Source organism: Gigantopelta aegis, chromosome 9, assembly GCF_016097555.1.
Source record: "Gigantopelta aegis isolate Gae_Host chromosome 9, Gae_host_genome, whole genome shotgun sequence".
Taxonomy (NCBI): domain Eukaryota; kingdom Metazoa; phylum Mollusca; class Gastropoda; order Neomphalida; family Peltospiridae; genus Gigantopelta; species Gigantopelta aegis.
In genome coordinates, this window is record NC_054707.1 from 21,841,165 (window position 1) to 21,857,156 (window position 15,992).

General features: G+C 36.0%; 1 protein-coding gene across 3 annotated transcripts in view; it reads right to left on the reverse strand.

Annotated features, from left to right (window-relative positions):
* Nucleotides 1-249: 249 nt before the first annotated feature.
* The window catches only part of LOC121381892 (ATP-citrate synthase-like), a 57,251-nt gene continuing 41,508 nt past the window's right edge, over nt 250-15,992 (reverse strand). For all 3 annotated transcript variants that reach the window (XM_041511289.1, XM_041511291.1, XM_041511288.1), the window contains 9 exons: nt 15,795-15,905; nt 11,026-11,153; nt 10,244-10,337; nt 8,963-9,117; nt 6,966-7,116; nt 6,444-6,587; nt 5,567-5,680; nt 3,492-3,574; nt 250-2,906 (listed from right to left, as the gene is read on the reverse strand). In XM_041511289.1, coding sequence (XP_041367223.1) covers nt 2,729-2,906; nt 3,492-3,574; nt 5,567-5,680; nt 6,444-6,587; nt 6,966-7,116; nt 8,963-9,117; nt 10,244-10,337; nt 11,026-11,153; nt 15,795-15,905 — 1,158 coding nt within the window. In that variant the 3' untranslated portion in view covers nt 250-2,728. The remainder of the gene's footprint in view (nt 2,907-3,491; nt 3,575-5,566; nt 5,681-6,443; nt 6,588-6,965; nt 7,117-8,962; nt 9,118-10,243; nt 10,338-11,025; nt 11,154-15,794; nt 15,906-15,992) is intronic.

Sequence of the window (15,992 nt, forward strand, 5' to 3'; positions counted from 1 at the left end):
AGCGTCGTGGCAGGCCATCGGTCTACAGGCTGGTAGGTACTGGGTTCAGATCCCAGTCGAGGCATGGAATTTTTAATCTAGATACCGACTCCAAACCCTGAGTGAGTGCTCCACAAGGCTCAATGGGTAGGTGTAAACCACTTGCACCGACCAGTGATCCATAACTGGTTCAACAAAGGCTATGGTTTGTGTTATCCTGCATGTGGGAAGCGCAAATAAAAGATCCCTTGCTGCCTGTCGTAAAAGAGTAGCCTATGTGGTGACAGCAGGTTTCCTCTAAAAAAATGTGTGGTCCTTAACCATATGTCTGACGCCATATAACCATAAAATAAAATGTGTTGAGTGCGTAGTTAAATAAAACACTTCTTTCTTTATGTAGCTATCGAGTATTTCAGCAATTGCTATATGAGAAGTGAGAGTGAATCAAGGATGGGATGCAACGAAATGCCATTTGCTGAATGAATGCATTTGTGTATTTCTTTTTTAAACATGAATTCATTTAATTAATTAATTCTGTCTTGATGAAGAATACTACATAATTTATATCTCCTCCCTCTGTAATCAATTTATATAATTGATAACATGAATGGCAAATCATTTTATTTTTATTTAGTTATTTTTTATTTTATTTTTTGTTTTCTCTGGAAAAGTTTCTGAAACAAATACATCATATTTCAAAACACTATTAATTTTAAATTACTATACTATCATAGGATCTTAACTTATTTTTTCACAATGAAAAGTTCTACCCATCATGGTCGGTCTGTGAAACATAATAACTCAACCGTGTACTATGTGTTTGTAAAACCCTTTTAACGTGCAACTTCCTCCACTGCCAAATTTCATTTCACAACACCACTTTAATATAAAACAACCTATGAAGTACAATCTTTCACGCACTAACTTAATAATTCGGATAGGTTTTTTTGGCGGGTTTTTTTGTGGAAAAAAATGAACTGACATTACATTTAAAACATTAAAAAACAGTTTAATAGCTGTGTAATATTCACTTACTAAATTACCGGTGATAACAATTTTAACATCTAATTGGCCTCAATAAAACATTATAAAACATTTGTGAAAGTGTATGTTAATATCACTCACTAACAATAAAGTTTTAACTAAATATTATCCCTATTAACAAATGCACAACACTTTAATATTAAACATTTTGTGGAATTACAACACATGTAAGACATCCCTGAAATATCTCCGATAATTATTTTACTGTATTTCTAACAGATCTCCCTGTTCAAGCACGAATGCAAGATTTCTGAAAGGGGGGGGGGGGGGGGGGTCCAAATGTGATGACTGTTCTCTCCTTTTATACAAAAAGTTATTATAATCACATTTCCCCTTAAAGGTTATGGTCAGTTTTCAAAGGGGGGGGGGGGGGATCTGGACCCCTGGACCTCCGCTACTGCTGTTAATAAATGCACACTAGTAACACTTTGATATTTATATCTGACAGTGTGTGGCTTCCTGTTAACAAATACACACTAACACTTTAATATTACAGTTTGTGGCTCCCTGTTAACAATTAAATACACATTACTATTTTAATTAATATTAAACAGCTTGTGGCTTCCTGTTAACAAATGCACACTGTCAGACACTTTAATATTAATATTAACAAACATGCGTTCTACCGGGCCCAACAAATTTTCTTATCTCATAAGTTCAGGGCCATAACTCTGTGAGAACTGGGTAAATTGCCATGGAAGTTAAACTTGATTTTGGATAAAGCTATATACAAATTTTAATCTCAATATCTTCAGGCATTCAAAAGCAAAGTCTAAAATTAGTCAAAACAAATTTTCATATCTCCTAAGTTCAAGGGCCTTAACTTTGTGAAAAATGGGTAAATGGCCACGAAGGTCAAACCTGATTTGTAACGGAACATGATAAAGCTACACACAAGATTTTATATCACTATCTTGAGGCATTGCAAAAAAGTCCGGAAAACAAATTTTTTGATCTGCTAAGTTCAAGGACAATAACTATGAAAAATGGGTAAATCACCATGGAAGTTAAACTTGATCTGTAACAGTAGGGTATGGGATTAATAAACACTAACACTTTAATATTAGGCAGTTTGTGGCTCCCTGTTAACAAATAAACATCAACACTTTAACATAAAGCAGTGTATATCTCCCTGTTAACCAGTAAACCCTATATCAACACTTTAATTAACATTCATTACTTACAACAGCTTGTGGGTCCCTGTTAACAAATACTAACACTTTAGTATTAAACAGCGTGTGGCTCCCTGTTAACAAATGCTAACACTTTAGTATTAAACAGTGTGTGGCTCCCTGTTAACAAATACTAACACTTTAGTATTAAACAGCGTGTGGCTCCCTGTTAACAAATACTAACACTTTAATATTAAACAGCTTGTCTCCCTGTTAACACATACTAACACTTCAATATTAAACAGCTTTTGTCTCCCTGTTAACACATACTAACACTTTAATATTAAACAGCTTGTGTCTCCCTGCTAACAAATACTAACACTTTAATATTAAACAGCTTGTGTCTCCCTGTTAACCAATACACATTAACACTTGAATATCACACAATTGTAGCTCCCTATTGACAAATACTAAAAATGTAATATTAAACAGCTTGTGTCTCTTTTCTTTTTTAACAAATACAAATGAACACTTTTAGTTAATATTAAGATAGTTTGTGGAATTACGCCATCATGCCGGTGTTTTTATGGTAGTTATTGTGGTTCATTCAGCGTCTCCGGCATCACGTAGGAGATGTCGTCCCACGGGTGTCGGTACAGTCCCTGCTTCAGTCGCTTCTGGTCGAGGTAGTGGCCAATGAAGCCCATGCTGCGGCCGAGGACAAACAGCGCGTTGAGTGTACCAATCTCAATGTATTCCTGGGACTCCTCCCTGGAACAAACAGTCATGTAACTCTTCAGTGATGGAGATAGTGAAACAATTAACAAGGGAAATAACTGAAAATAATTTCTCTGGACTTTTTCTCATTTTCATTTCAACTTATTTTCATGCTTATATTTTTTAATTTGCCTGTAATATCTAATATATTATATTTTCTTTATGCACATATGAAAACAAATGAAATATTTCATAATCTAGTCTGTTAGGAATAATTAGTTAATATTTTCCATGGCAGTCGATAATGTACAATCAAAATCAATGGAAGACAGCTATTTTAAAGGAATAATAAAGTAATGCATCTGGATTTCTATCATCTATAGGAATGAATGATAAACACGAATGTGTAATAACTAATATTTCGCATTCTTTTAATGAAGTCATGGTCAAAAATAATTACTGTTTTCATAATGTTTGGTAGTTACCATTTAAGAACGAAAATAAAATGCCTCCCACATGCCTGCATGTCCTGTATATATCTGTCTGTCTATCTCCAGGACACGCATCTAGACTAAGGCATATAGTTACCAATCCTGGACAAAATATAATATGAAATAAGTTATAGAATAAGCATCTCACCTTGTAAAACAACCACAATTCCGTAACAGGTCAACAAATGCCACACCAATGAAGCCATCAACATTCAATATCAGATTAGGTTTCTGAAAAACAAACACAAAGTCTGAAAACAAATGTTCATATCTCCTAAGTTCAAGGGCCATAACTCTGTGAAAAATGGGTAAATGGTCATAAAGGTCAAACCTGGGGTCTACTTCACTAAACTCTTGCAACTTTGCGATCTCGTAGTGCAATGCTAAAAGACTTGAAAAGAGGATGCTTTGTTGTCTGGCAGAGCCTAAGAGAGCTTTGTGAATTAGGCCCCTGATCTGTAACAGAACATGATAAAGCTACACACAAGATTTCATATCACTATACAGTGTATTTGTATTATTAAATATTCCAGGAACAAACATGATATAACTGACATTTCACTTGATCATCTTAATTGTCATTCCATAATACTTTGCTGCAAGGTTTCAAATAATAGTAAAAATACTTCTTCTTTACAATCACATAATAAACACTTGAACTTTGACTAAATTGTAGGAGAATCCCTCGGTGTACCAATCAGTGATACTGGAATTCATGTACCTGTTTTTCTTCTGAACTAGAAGTCACACGCATTAGATTTAAAATCAATTGCTAGCTACATGTATACAGATATATAAAGGAAACAACAAATGTAACCCTCACTTTACCATTAATAAATTAAATTCCACGTAGTATGGATTACTGATTAATAATAGAGAGGTTATTCTAGTTCAATCAACCAGTAGAAAGGTGCCAGAAAGCCATGCTAGAAAACCTATCTACATGTAGCACATGTCCCCAAGACAGTAATGCGCCCTTTTCATTGGTCAATTGATCTCGTCGCTTAGGAGGTAGAATCCCGTTCCTACCTGTTGATTACGTCATTCTCTAAACAAGGACAGTACCTGATGTCACGTGATATGTAACGCTCAATGCATTCCTTTCAGTGATGTAATATATCAGCTGAGGAGTGACGTCACGGTACAAAAATAAAATGCAGTAAATTTTATAATAATTATACTAAAATTATAAGCATCGTTGAATTAGAAAATATTTCTAGCACTTGTCCTTTTGTAGATGGTTTTTCTACATCTACAAAAGGACGAGTGTCAGAATAATAGTTTCTGGCACTTGTCCTTTTACAGATGTTTTTTTCTGACACAAGCCTCAAGAAAATCAATGGATTTTCTTAAGACGAGTGTTAGAAAAACAATCTACTATAGGACAAGTGTCAGAAACTATTTTCTTGTTAAATCAGTCTTATAATTTTAGTATAACTATTACTGTATTTTATTTTTGTACCATGACATCACGACCCTTCTCTTGACTAATATATATTATGTCACTAGAAGGAATGTATACAGTGTTACATATTAAGTGACGTCAAGTACTACCTTCGATTATGGAATGATGTCATGAACAGGTGGCAATGGCCGTCTACCTCCTAAACGAGACCAATTAACCAATAAAAATGGCGTATTACCATCCTGGGGACGTGTGCTAGACAGTTTTTCTAGCACGGCTTTCTGGCACCTTTCTACTGGCTGACTGAGCTAGAAACTATTATTCTGCCTCAGAACTGATCCACAACACAGGATCAGGATCAGGAAATGAGTACAACATAAATGGCAAAAGGAACCATCGAAGAACATATACAAAAAATTAATGGCACATCTGTTATCAAGTTTTCAATGAATTACTAAAATAAGTACACTTAGTTCAGTTAAAATCTGATATGTGTTGTACATCATGTCAAAATGAAATGCTGAAACTCAACTAAGATCCAGAACTTGATTCCCAAACGCCAACATCAAGATTGAAAACCATTACATCTGAACTGATGGCATAGATCCTGAAAGTCAGTCATTTCACATTGGATCAGTTCTTGGACGAGATAATGAAATCTCTCTAATACAAACTCATATCCTGACTAACTTTATTATTATATATCAGCATCCAAAAATACAAAGCATTATTAATTTAAAAACATAAACTCCACTTAGTCAATCAAATGAATGGCAAACAGTGTGGAAGAGACTGAAAATCAGTTACAGATGACTTACCTTAGATGTGGTTATTTTTTCCACTTCTAAAGCATAGTCTAACAACGGGGATGACGGGAAGTGTTTCTTTACATAGTCCATCAGGATGACCACTCGCATGTCTGGATTGTTTATCTGAAGAACAAAACATACAATGACCAGGAACTATTTGAAGATGAGCATGACTACAATGTATAAATTACTATAAAGTAGCTTCGTATACAGTAGCTTCACAAAAACATACAATGACCAGGAACTATTTGAAGATGAGCATGACTACAGTGTATAAATTACTATAAAGTAGCTTCGTATACAGTAGCTTCACAAAAACAGGTGCTGGAATATCTGTCACTCAGGGTTCGACAAATCCACTAGCCCTCGGTCCCGGCTAGTAAATTTTGTTTTCGGGCTAGTGGCAATTATCAGCTGTATTACTATAATAGATTGGGTACTAGCCAAAGCTTCTGTGCGGGCTAGTGGCAATTATCAGCTGTATTACTATAATAGATTGGGTACTAGCCAAAGCTTCTGTGCGGGCTAGTGACTTTCTTAAACATTTGTCACACACAATATCTGTATCTTAAAAATACTTGAGAATAACACAATTTAAATTTGGTTTTAACAATCTTTATTTACTGTAGAAAAAACCCCGCCTCTAACTAACTTTACTAATTAAACTAGTTAAAATAATTAACTAAACTATAATAATAATGACTTTTGGGTGCTGTTGGTGCTCTCTTGCACTCCTTCCTCCCACCCACCCCAAACCCTTTCCTGTCCGACACCTGCACCCATGACAGCCGTGCACTATAACAGCTTGTTCTGAATGTGCTCGTCAAACTCTATGACCTGACCTGTAAACTGAACTGAATTACAAACTGTTATTTAATACACTTACAGATTTCACTCGGTGCCCAATTCCCATGATGAGTTTTCCCTTCTTCCTCATGTCGTTGACAAACTCCATGGGAATCAATCCCAGGTCGTACGCATCGCTGAACTGTTTGGCTGCAGCATCCAACGCTCCACCAAACCTGTCACCCTGAAATAACAAGAATGTACATATTAAAATAAATTAAGACATTCTGTATTCAAGTCAAACATTCAAAATTAATAAATGAATGTTTCACACCTTTTGACACACACACCACCCAGGATGGACGGACAAACACACACACACAGACAGACACACAGACACACATACACACTGGCTACTGGGTATAAAATGTAGTCAAACATGGAATGGCATTGCCTTTACTACAATGCTGGGTAACTATATTTGTACATGTATGGGTGACTGAATGAATGTTTAAGGACTTCCAAGCAACAAATCCATGAAAAACACTTACTGTGCCCAAACGGAAGCACACACAATTGCATGTGATAAAGATCTGACCACGAAGAAACCACATTAACTCACTATAGTTAGCAGTCCTGATGTCAGACTTGATATGAGGTCTTTGCCGGCTCTAGCGCACACTATGGTGTTATGAGCTCCGGAAACAGCCGGTCCGTGGTCAGCAGTCACCATCAGACACATCTCTATAAACTTTGTGGCGTATCTTGGCAACCTAAAAATACAACAATGTATCTTCAATGCAATAACCAAACAATTGAATGATATGGTCATGGGCATAGCCATTAATGTTAGAGTCAATCTTGACACTCTAAATAAAATAAAATTTCCATAAAGTTGTGACAAACAAGTCACATTTAGTTACCATATCCAATTAAGGTTCAAGCACACAAGTCTAAGGCACAAATTTTAGGAGCTTTACCTGCCTACCAAGATAACAGTAAATGATAAAATGCAAGGTCAGAATAAAAATGTCATAGAAACATTTCATGTAATATTCTCTATTATTAATATTTCTCAAAATAAAGTGCTGTAAAAAGAGGATAATAAACAAGTTGACAGTTATTATGAAGGAAGGAAGGAAATCATCGCGTGAGAGCCAGAAGGACGTAAATGCATAAACATTATTTTTTAAAAAGCCGAGATAATGAAGGAAAACTGTTTTTCTTGATCAGTAGTTAAGATGTCGAATTTGTTTTAATGACAATGAAAGCTGAACCTATTTACAATTTCTTTGTATATTTGCGGTATTTATAGCATATTAGGTGTTTTAGTTATTTGCTTAAATAGTTGTAGTTACGACAATTGTTCATGATTAAATTAAATGTGTCATTTACAACCAACAGTATATCAAGTAAATTAAAATATTTATTCTGAAAGAACCATCACTTCTAAAACATTTCAGTTTTGCAAATCACATATTTATTTTTAAAAAGGAGAAAGCTTGTAAATAGAAAATATTTAGAAGCAAACATTCAAAAAGGAATACAAGTAGAAGTATGTATTAATAAAATCACCGCTTAAACAAAATATTACGTGAAAAAAGTTATTTTACTTTTGTTAATAATAATACGATAAATAAAATCACCAATTGAACAAAATAATAATGTGCAGGGTTTGTGCCAGAGAGTAAAATGGGTATGGTACCATACCCAAATATTTTTGCAGAATTTATTTTTTAAGTTAACTTTTTGACAAAATTAGTTACTCTTATCATTACTGTATGATTTTCTTAATCCTAACCCTAAACTTAACCCATTTTCTTTCTGAGGGAGGAACCCCCCACATCTGTTGACTGTGGTTGCATTCAATTCCATAGACCGGCCTCAGTGGCGTCGTGGTTAGGCCATCGGTCTACAGGCTGGTAGGTACTGGGTTTGGATCCCAGTCGAGGCATGGGATTTTTAATCCAGATACAGACTCCAAACCCGATTAGCAGCAAGGGATCTTTTATTTGCGCTTCCCACAGGCAGGATAGCACAAACCATGGCCTTTGTTGAACCAGTTATGGATCACTGGTCGGTGCAAGTGGTTTACACCTACCCATTGAGCCTTGCGGAGCACTCACTCAGGTCACTGTTTAGTAAGACAAAAAGTGCTCAATTATCACTGAGTGATAATTTCTCAGTAAAAAAAAAAAAAAAAAAGAAGTATTTTTCACGATATGAGTTACTACTAGAGTAATTAATGTCATATATCATATCTACATACATGTATTTACATCTCACACGCACTCTTGTGACATCACACCTCTAAATGAACATTCCAACTGGATGGCAAAATTGACAGCTTCTGTGTGTTGAGTATGTCTCAAGTTCATTAATTGTTTTTATTGAAGAATTTATGTACATGTAATCTTTGTGCTGGGGGGTTGTTAAATATTCATTTATTTGGATTTAGATTCTATCATATGGTTTCTGATGTGTGTTATAATGTAGAATGATGTACATGTACACTGGCTATTACGTGTCAAACAAAAATGAATGAATGTTTAACAACACCCCAGCACAAAGAATACATTAATTTAGCTACTAATGTGTAAAACTAATGGCACACAGTACCTTCTCTGGAACCACAGCAGACTGAGAACCCCTCCAATGCCCATGTCTTCTTTAAAAATGTCCGTGATGGGGATCCCGGCGTACAGCAGCTCCTGGCCGCGCTCGTCACAGATGCTGGTCATGAACGATGCGGGCTTGCGGATCAAACCAAGCTCCTGCAACAAATCACACATTTAATCACTGACAAGATACGGGCATTATCCTTTTGTATTTTATCTTCAAAGAAATTGCACAAAATCCACATGGTGTTTGAAATACATGCATTTAAATATAACATCTGCATTCTCAATTTATCATTTCAGATTTTTGCAGTCTTTATTTTTAAACATTTCTATGGAATATAGCTTGAAAGGGGTTGCATAATAAAAATAAAAAGAGATCAGATTACACTGTTTTGATATTGTGGTTATTACGCTTTGTTTATTAACCTTCTGACTACTGCAGGCAAAATATCCGACGTCACGCCAGTCGACATACTGAACACTGTATACAGTGCATTCCCCAATTCATATTTCCCGTCGTTTTGCACGACACTCATCGGAAAGACTTGTATAACAGGAAACAGAAATCAACCCAGCTTCCTTATCATTAGATTTTCTTTTTCTTTGGAAAATAACTTGTAATTTTGAGTTGAAAAAGAGGTTTTCTTCAGGTATTTTCGCTTGACAACAATGGCGGTCATTTTCAGGGATCGATAGCTGATTGTGACAGCTAATTTGATAATAAATTTGATCGTTTTACCAACAACGAAAATCACCTAATATTGGGATATGAATCGTAGTTCGTTTAAAAAAAAAAATTCTGGTCAGAAAACCACTGTTATCGGGAATAACAGACATAAATACTGGACAGCTGGCCATAAATGCTGTTAAGTAAATGCAACTTTTTCGACTTTTTGCCTAATTTTAGTCAACATTAACTGATCTAAAAATATCATTAAAATTATAAAAACCGACGAAAATAATACTTACCGACTCAAATATGAACTTTATTTTATGTATTTATAAATTATTTAAGTGAATATATCTGAGTAAAAATTATAAACTTGTACCCACTCAACATGGTTTTTGTCAAAAAATAATCCAGTAGTCTAAAGGTTAACAGTGTAACAAGCTCACTGCAGCTTGTCTATTGCACCATTATCTAAACCTCGCCAAATAACGATATCAAAATGTAGTAACCTGATAATCTATATTAATCCAGTGTTATGAGAACCCTTAAAGTTTCTTTTTCGTTTCAGACAAATGTAAAGAACTGACATGTGCGATAACCAATACTTACTCTAGCCCAGTTGTAGTCCATGGGGACAGTGGGAGGAGCCTGTTCTGGTTGGGGAACGATGACGCCACTGGCAACCAATTTGTCATACTCCTCTCTGATTAAATTTAAAAAAAAATATATATATTTCGATAACTAAGGCATGAAATAAACCTTTGGCTTACAATATATTTTGAAAGAATATCTGTGACATTTCAGTACGATCATACTTATTTAGCAAGCATAAGCCTGACTCCAAATAAATCAATTTATTCCTATATGTAAAGAATGGATAACAAATTTAAAAGCATAACAATTCCATCTTTAAACAATTTCTCAAAACTATTCCACTAAACATTATCAAATAATGTTATTTCTACTTTTAAATTATTAAATTATAATGTTTATATTTTAAAGCAAAAGTTTATAAACTATTTAGCTGGGTAACTGCCATTTAGCAACTTTGATATAGCCTAAACGTTCTGGCTCGAAACGGCCTGTGGCCAGGTCGCCAAATGCGACCACTGTCCTGTATGGGCGACTTAAATATTTAAAAAATAATGGCGTTAGTTGCCCAAATAATATTATTTGGGCAATCTTCCTCAGAGCTATAACATATGAGACACTATTAATATTTGTATTGCATATATTTATTCCACATTAAAATCTTGCTCGTGGTTCATGGTTCGCTTACCTTAATTTGCCAACATCCATTATTATTTTTTAGGCCACGATATTTTTTGGCAAGTTTCGAGCCCTGACGTTCCTTCCTAACAATGTGCCTATGTATGACTAAAGCCACTCACTTGATGGAAGTGCCCAGCTCGTCAAAACTCTTTGGTACAATGGCACCGGCTTCCTTCAGAGCTGCATTTTTAGCCCCTGCCGTCTCAGATGATGCATTAGCACAAGCTCCAGCATGGCCGAACTGGACCTGTGTTATAACAGAGCTACCTGTATTCATACACTAGAGATTCAGACTGAACAGATTCCATAACAGAAAATAATATGTCCTGAACAGACAGTCAGGATAGCTCATATGTGTATCCAGGACAGCGTGCTTGAACCTTAATTGAATAGAAGTATGAAAATAATTATAAATGAAATGAATGTACCGGCCTTGGTGGTGTCGTGATTAAGCCATTAGACAATAAGGCCGGTAGGTACAGGGTTCGCAGCCCAGTACCAGCTTCCACCCAGAGTGAGTTTTAATGACTCAGTGGGTAAGTGTAAGACCACTATACCCTCTTCTCTCCCACTAACAACTAACTCACTGTCCTGGACAGACAGCCCATATAGCTGAGGTGTGTGCCAAGGACAGCATGCTTGAACCTTAATTGGATATAAACACGAAAATAAATTGAAATGAAATGAATGTCTCTGGACACAACGATTCTCACTTATACTGTCACGCAGTACCATGAGTTCCAAACGATAAAGATTGACATACGATGCCTGCTTTAAACTATGGGTTATTCAGTTTGTTGAAATGAACAACTGTGCAGCTGCTCAAGATTTTGACATAAATAAAAAACAAGTACGGAACTGACAAAAAAAAGAGACAAAGCATCAATTGCTGAAATGCTGAAGACGAAGAAGCCTAGACGATAATCCGTATCATCAAATCTGCCACCCGAAGAAGTTCTAGCACCCCTGGGTCAGCGAACAATGACAGTGTGGTAACATCGTTACATGTATGATAATAAGACAGTAAGCCATGTACATATGCAAGACTAGGACAGACCTAGAAATTATTTCCCCAATACATTCAATGGCATCCAGAAATGGTGTTCAACCTTTATCGATAGAAATAACTTGGTACTGCATTAGAGAACACATATTGCTCAGAAGCTACTAGTTGAAGTCGACAACAAAATCAATTGTTTCACAAGATTGTAATAAAGGAAAGAAATCGATTAGAGTTTTAAGTGGGATAGATAGAGAATTTTGGTGAGACACTCATGAACTTGGATATCAGAATGATAGATAGAAAGGGAGCCCACATGGTTCAGGTGAAGACAGCGGTCCTTGCATGTATGGCTGACGGGACCTAACTGAAGGCATTGGTGATTATTAAAAGAAAGACGATGCCCAAAGATAAGTTCCCAAAAGGTGTTGTAATTGATGTAAATGGGAAAGGGTGGATGAATGAGTTGCTCATTCTCCAGTGGTTGGAAGATGTGTGGATGATGAGGCCTGGTGATCCACAATGCTGTAGGTCACTCCTTGTCTGGGACATATTCTGTGCCCATCTGACCGAGTCCGTGAAAACAAAGTTAAAAGAGATGCATATTCGACATGCTATCATTCCGGGTGGATGTATGTTAGTATTGCAACCTCTGAATGTCAGCTTGAACAAGCTGTTCAAGTCTAATGCAAGAAATGTTTGGAATGAGTGGATGGTGACCAAAACTGGCAGCAGACGCAGAGCACCCTTCCCCACTGACGTCCAGTGGGTGAAGGACGCGTGGGACCAGATACCAAGTGTGATGGTTGCATACAGTTTTCTGAAGATGGGAATTTCAAACCCAATGGACAGATCAAACGATTATGTGCTCTTTTCCGAGCACTGGTTGAAGGCAGACCAGAACATAGCACCAGAAACTGTGGCAACTATGTCAGCGAAAACACCAAAGAAACAGAAATGTCCGACTACTATGACAACATTGTAGATGAAGCTATCTTGTACTGGATTCTGATTCTGAATTTAACGGCTTTAGAGCAACCAATCTACCTTCTGACGACAGTTCAAGTGACTGACCAATTAATCAGACAATGATATTGACATTTTAACAAATGTGTTTAATTTATGTGTTTAATTCTGTATTTAATTTACTTGTGACAAATACATGTGAAAAATATTTATAAATCAAATTGCATCCATTACATATGAATAATAATTTTAATACCATGTTCAGCATTTGGTCCTTTGTTACAATATTTTATTAGTGCTAATTATATTTACACCGTCAGTGTGACACTGACAGTGGTGTGTTTAGCAGGGTAGGCACTTGTGAATAGTTTGACTGGTAAGATTGTGTTCTGTCAGTCATTTAACATTAGGCACAAACTCACTATAAGACAAATGATTTCGAGTGCTCGCCTTTCTGAACAGGGCTGGCCAAAAGTACTCGTCCGCTCGCCCCAGATGGGTGAAAATGTACAATTCAATTGTCTGCTGAGCAACGGAAATTTCAGAACACAAACTGCCTGTTTATCCCATTTGTACACTTGCGATTTATGTAATTCTGTAATCTGCAGCAAACATCGCCCGTCATTTCAAAGCCATGATTATTATATCGAGTATTGTATTTGACCGGAAGTAGGCCCACATCTTTGAATAAGCCACTATCCTTTTAGAAGGAATTTAAGAAATTAGACCTTTATTCGTAAATCACAGTATTTCATGTCGGTGTTTGTGAAGTAAATTGCCAAAAATGTTGAAGGATTGGGAAAAAACTGTTTAGAACGTTACGATCTAACACGTTACTAAAATGGATAAGTAGACTTTTTGTAAAGTTAGTTTTCGCTTTATCTATGTGAACTTGTGAAACACATGTGTGACATCAAACGAGGTCAGGGAATCCCCACCGCACGGTCGGTTTTTCACCATTGTAGTATACTGTAGCGTTTCTTATTACGAAACTAGGCTGTCCATCTGCAAATTTTCGAATTTGTTTACCAATTAAATTGATGTATTAAATGTACATTAATTAACATTTAATTGACTAAATGTTAAAGAACAGTGAGTAGGCGTGTGTGCAGGCAAATTTGTATCGGGATCTAAGCAGTCTCCAACTGAGTCTGTGTGTCCGCCAAACGCCAGAATTTCTAAGAAAAACTGAGGGTATACTCCACCTGAACATTTTGAAAATTAATTGTCCTGAAATGCAATGTCCTGCATTATACAAGTAAAATTCATTCTGAAAAATAGAGGGGTATACTTTAAAAAAACAAACATTATATAAATAAAATCTCTTTGGTACACTCATCTGTTATGACCCCCTTCCCCACCTCCTCCCCCATCAGCTACAAGTCAACCAGAGAATCCTTCCTCACACTTGACTGAAGATGCAAGGATCAAGGAGTCAGATCTTGAGCCAGTTCCTTTCAAAGAGGACAAGGAAGATGATGAAGACGAGGAAGAGAGGATGGTAGATTTGGCTGCTGGAGAGGTGTGAAGCTGCCTGAAGCCAACCTGCAGCGCAGACTGCATTCTATGAATTTACAGAGAGTTCTAATTGTTTTCATTGAAATAAAATTTTCATTTAAACTGCTTATGTTTTGGGACAGGTTAATTTTTGTGTGGGCAAGTTAAATTTGTGAATGACTTGCCCGGCTGGTAACTGAAAATTTGGGATATGGCCGGCCCTGCTGAACACACCTCTCACGACACTATCGAAATGGGCCTACATTGATTACAGCAAGACAACAATAACAACAGAATGAGACAAGCCCAGGTCATTTGCATTTTGACATGTTCACCAAAATCATTGGTTTGATTTTAAAAAGAAATAAATAATGAATTGGTCAGCAATTTTTTTTTTACGAATTCATCCATGTCTATTATTTGACAAAAGCTGATTCGGCTTATACATGACGCCAATCATTTTGCAGTACATACTTAGGATCAAACTAAGAGTTCAGCTTATCCATGGAGTTGGCTAATACACAGCAATATATGGTAGGGGACGGTAGATATTTCCAGCATTTTTCTTTAAATGTGGTAAAAAGAAAATATAAATTCTAGGTGTTGATGTTGTGGCATATTCTTAAAATGATTTAAACAACAATTTAGAGTGAACAAAATTACAAGTATTGTTATGAACCAATTAATAAACACATTTCAGAAGTTTTCATAAAGGTACATGTATCAAAAAATATAACAACCAGTGTGCAACATTTTTACAAGCATCATGGGTCAACTTTTAATGCAACAATGTTTAAAAGTCATTTATTATCAAAACCTGTTAAATAATATGACATTAGCATAACATTTTCAAAAGTCAACTGGCCCTTAATTAATTTTGTTGAGTATATATATATATATATATATATATAGATATAGATATAGATATATATATATATATATATTAAAGGAAGGAAGGAAATATATTATTTAACGATGCACTCAACACATTTCATTTATGGTTATATGGCGTCAGACATATGGTTAAGGACCACACAGATATTGAGAGAGGAAGCCCGCTGTCACCACTTCATGGGCTACTCTTTTCGATTAGCAAGGGATTTTTTATATGCACCATCCCACAGACAGGATAACACATACCACAGCCTTTGATATGCTTATCATGGTGCACTGGCTGGAGCGAGAAATAGCCCAATGGGCCTACAGACTGGAATCGATCCCAGACCGACCGTGCATCGAGCAGATGCTTTACCACTGGGCTACATCCAGCCCCATATATACATTATGTCATCCTGTACCACATTATTTTATCATCTAGATGGTTTCTGTGTACGGACTGGAATACAAAGCTAAAAAATACAGAACAAGCACTGATAAATTAATTAACTCGAGTCTATAAAGATGTCCATCAAGTAACATACATACCTCTGAGGTGAACATTTTGGCACATGTTCCTATACACCACGCAACAACCGGCTTGTTAACTTTCTTGTCCTTCATTGCATTCATCAGCTGGTATTCTTCAGTTCCACCAACCTGGAAAACACAGTAAATAATCTTCATGTCAGGATGCAATACATCAAATACTACATATATGTACACGTTTCATACAAATGGTATTAC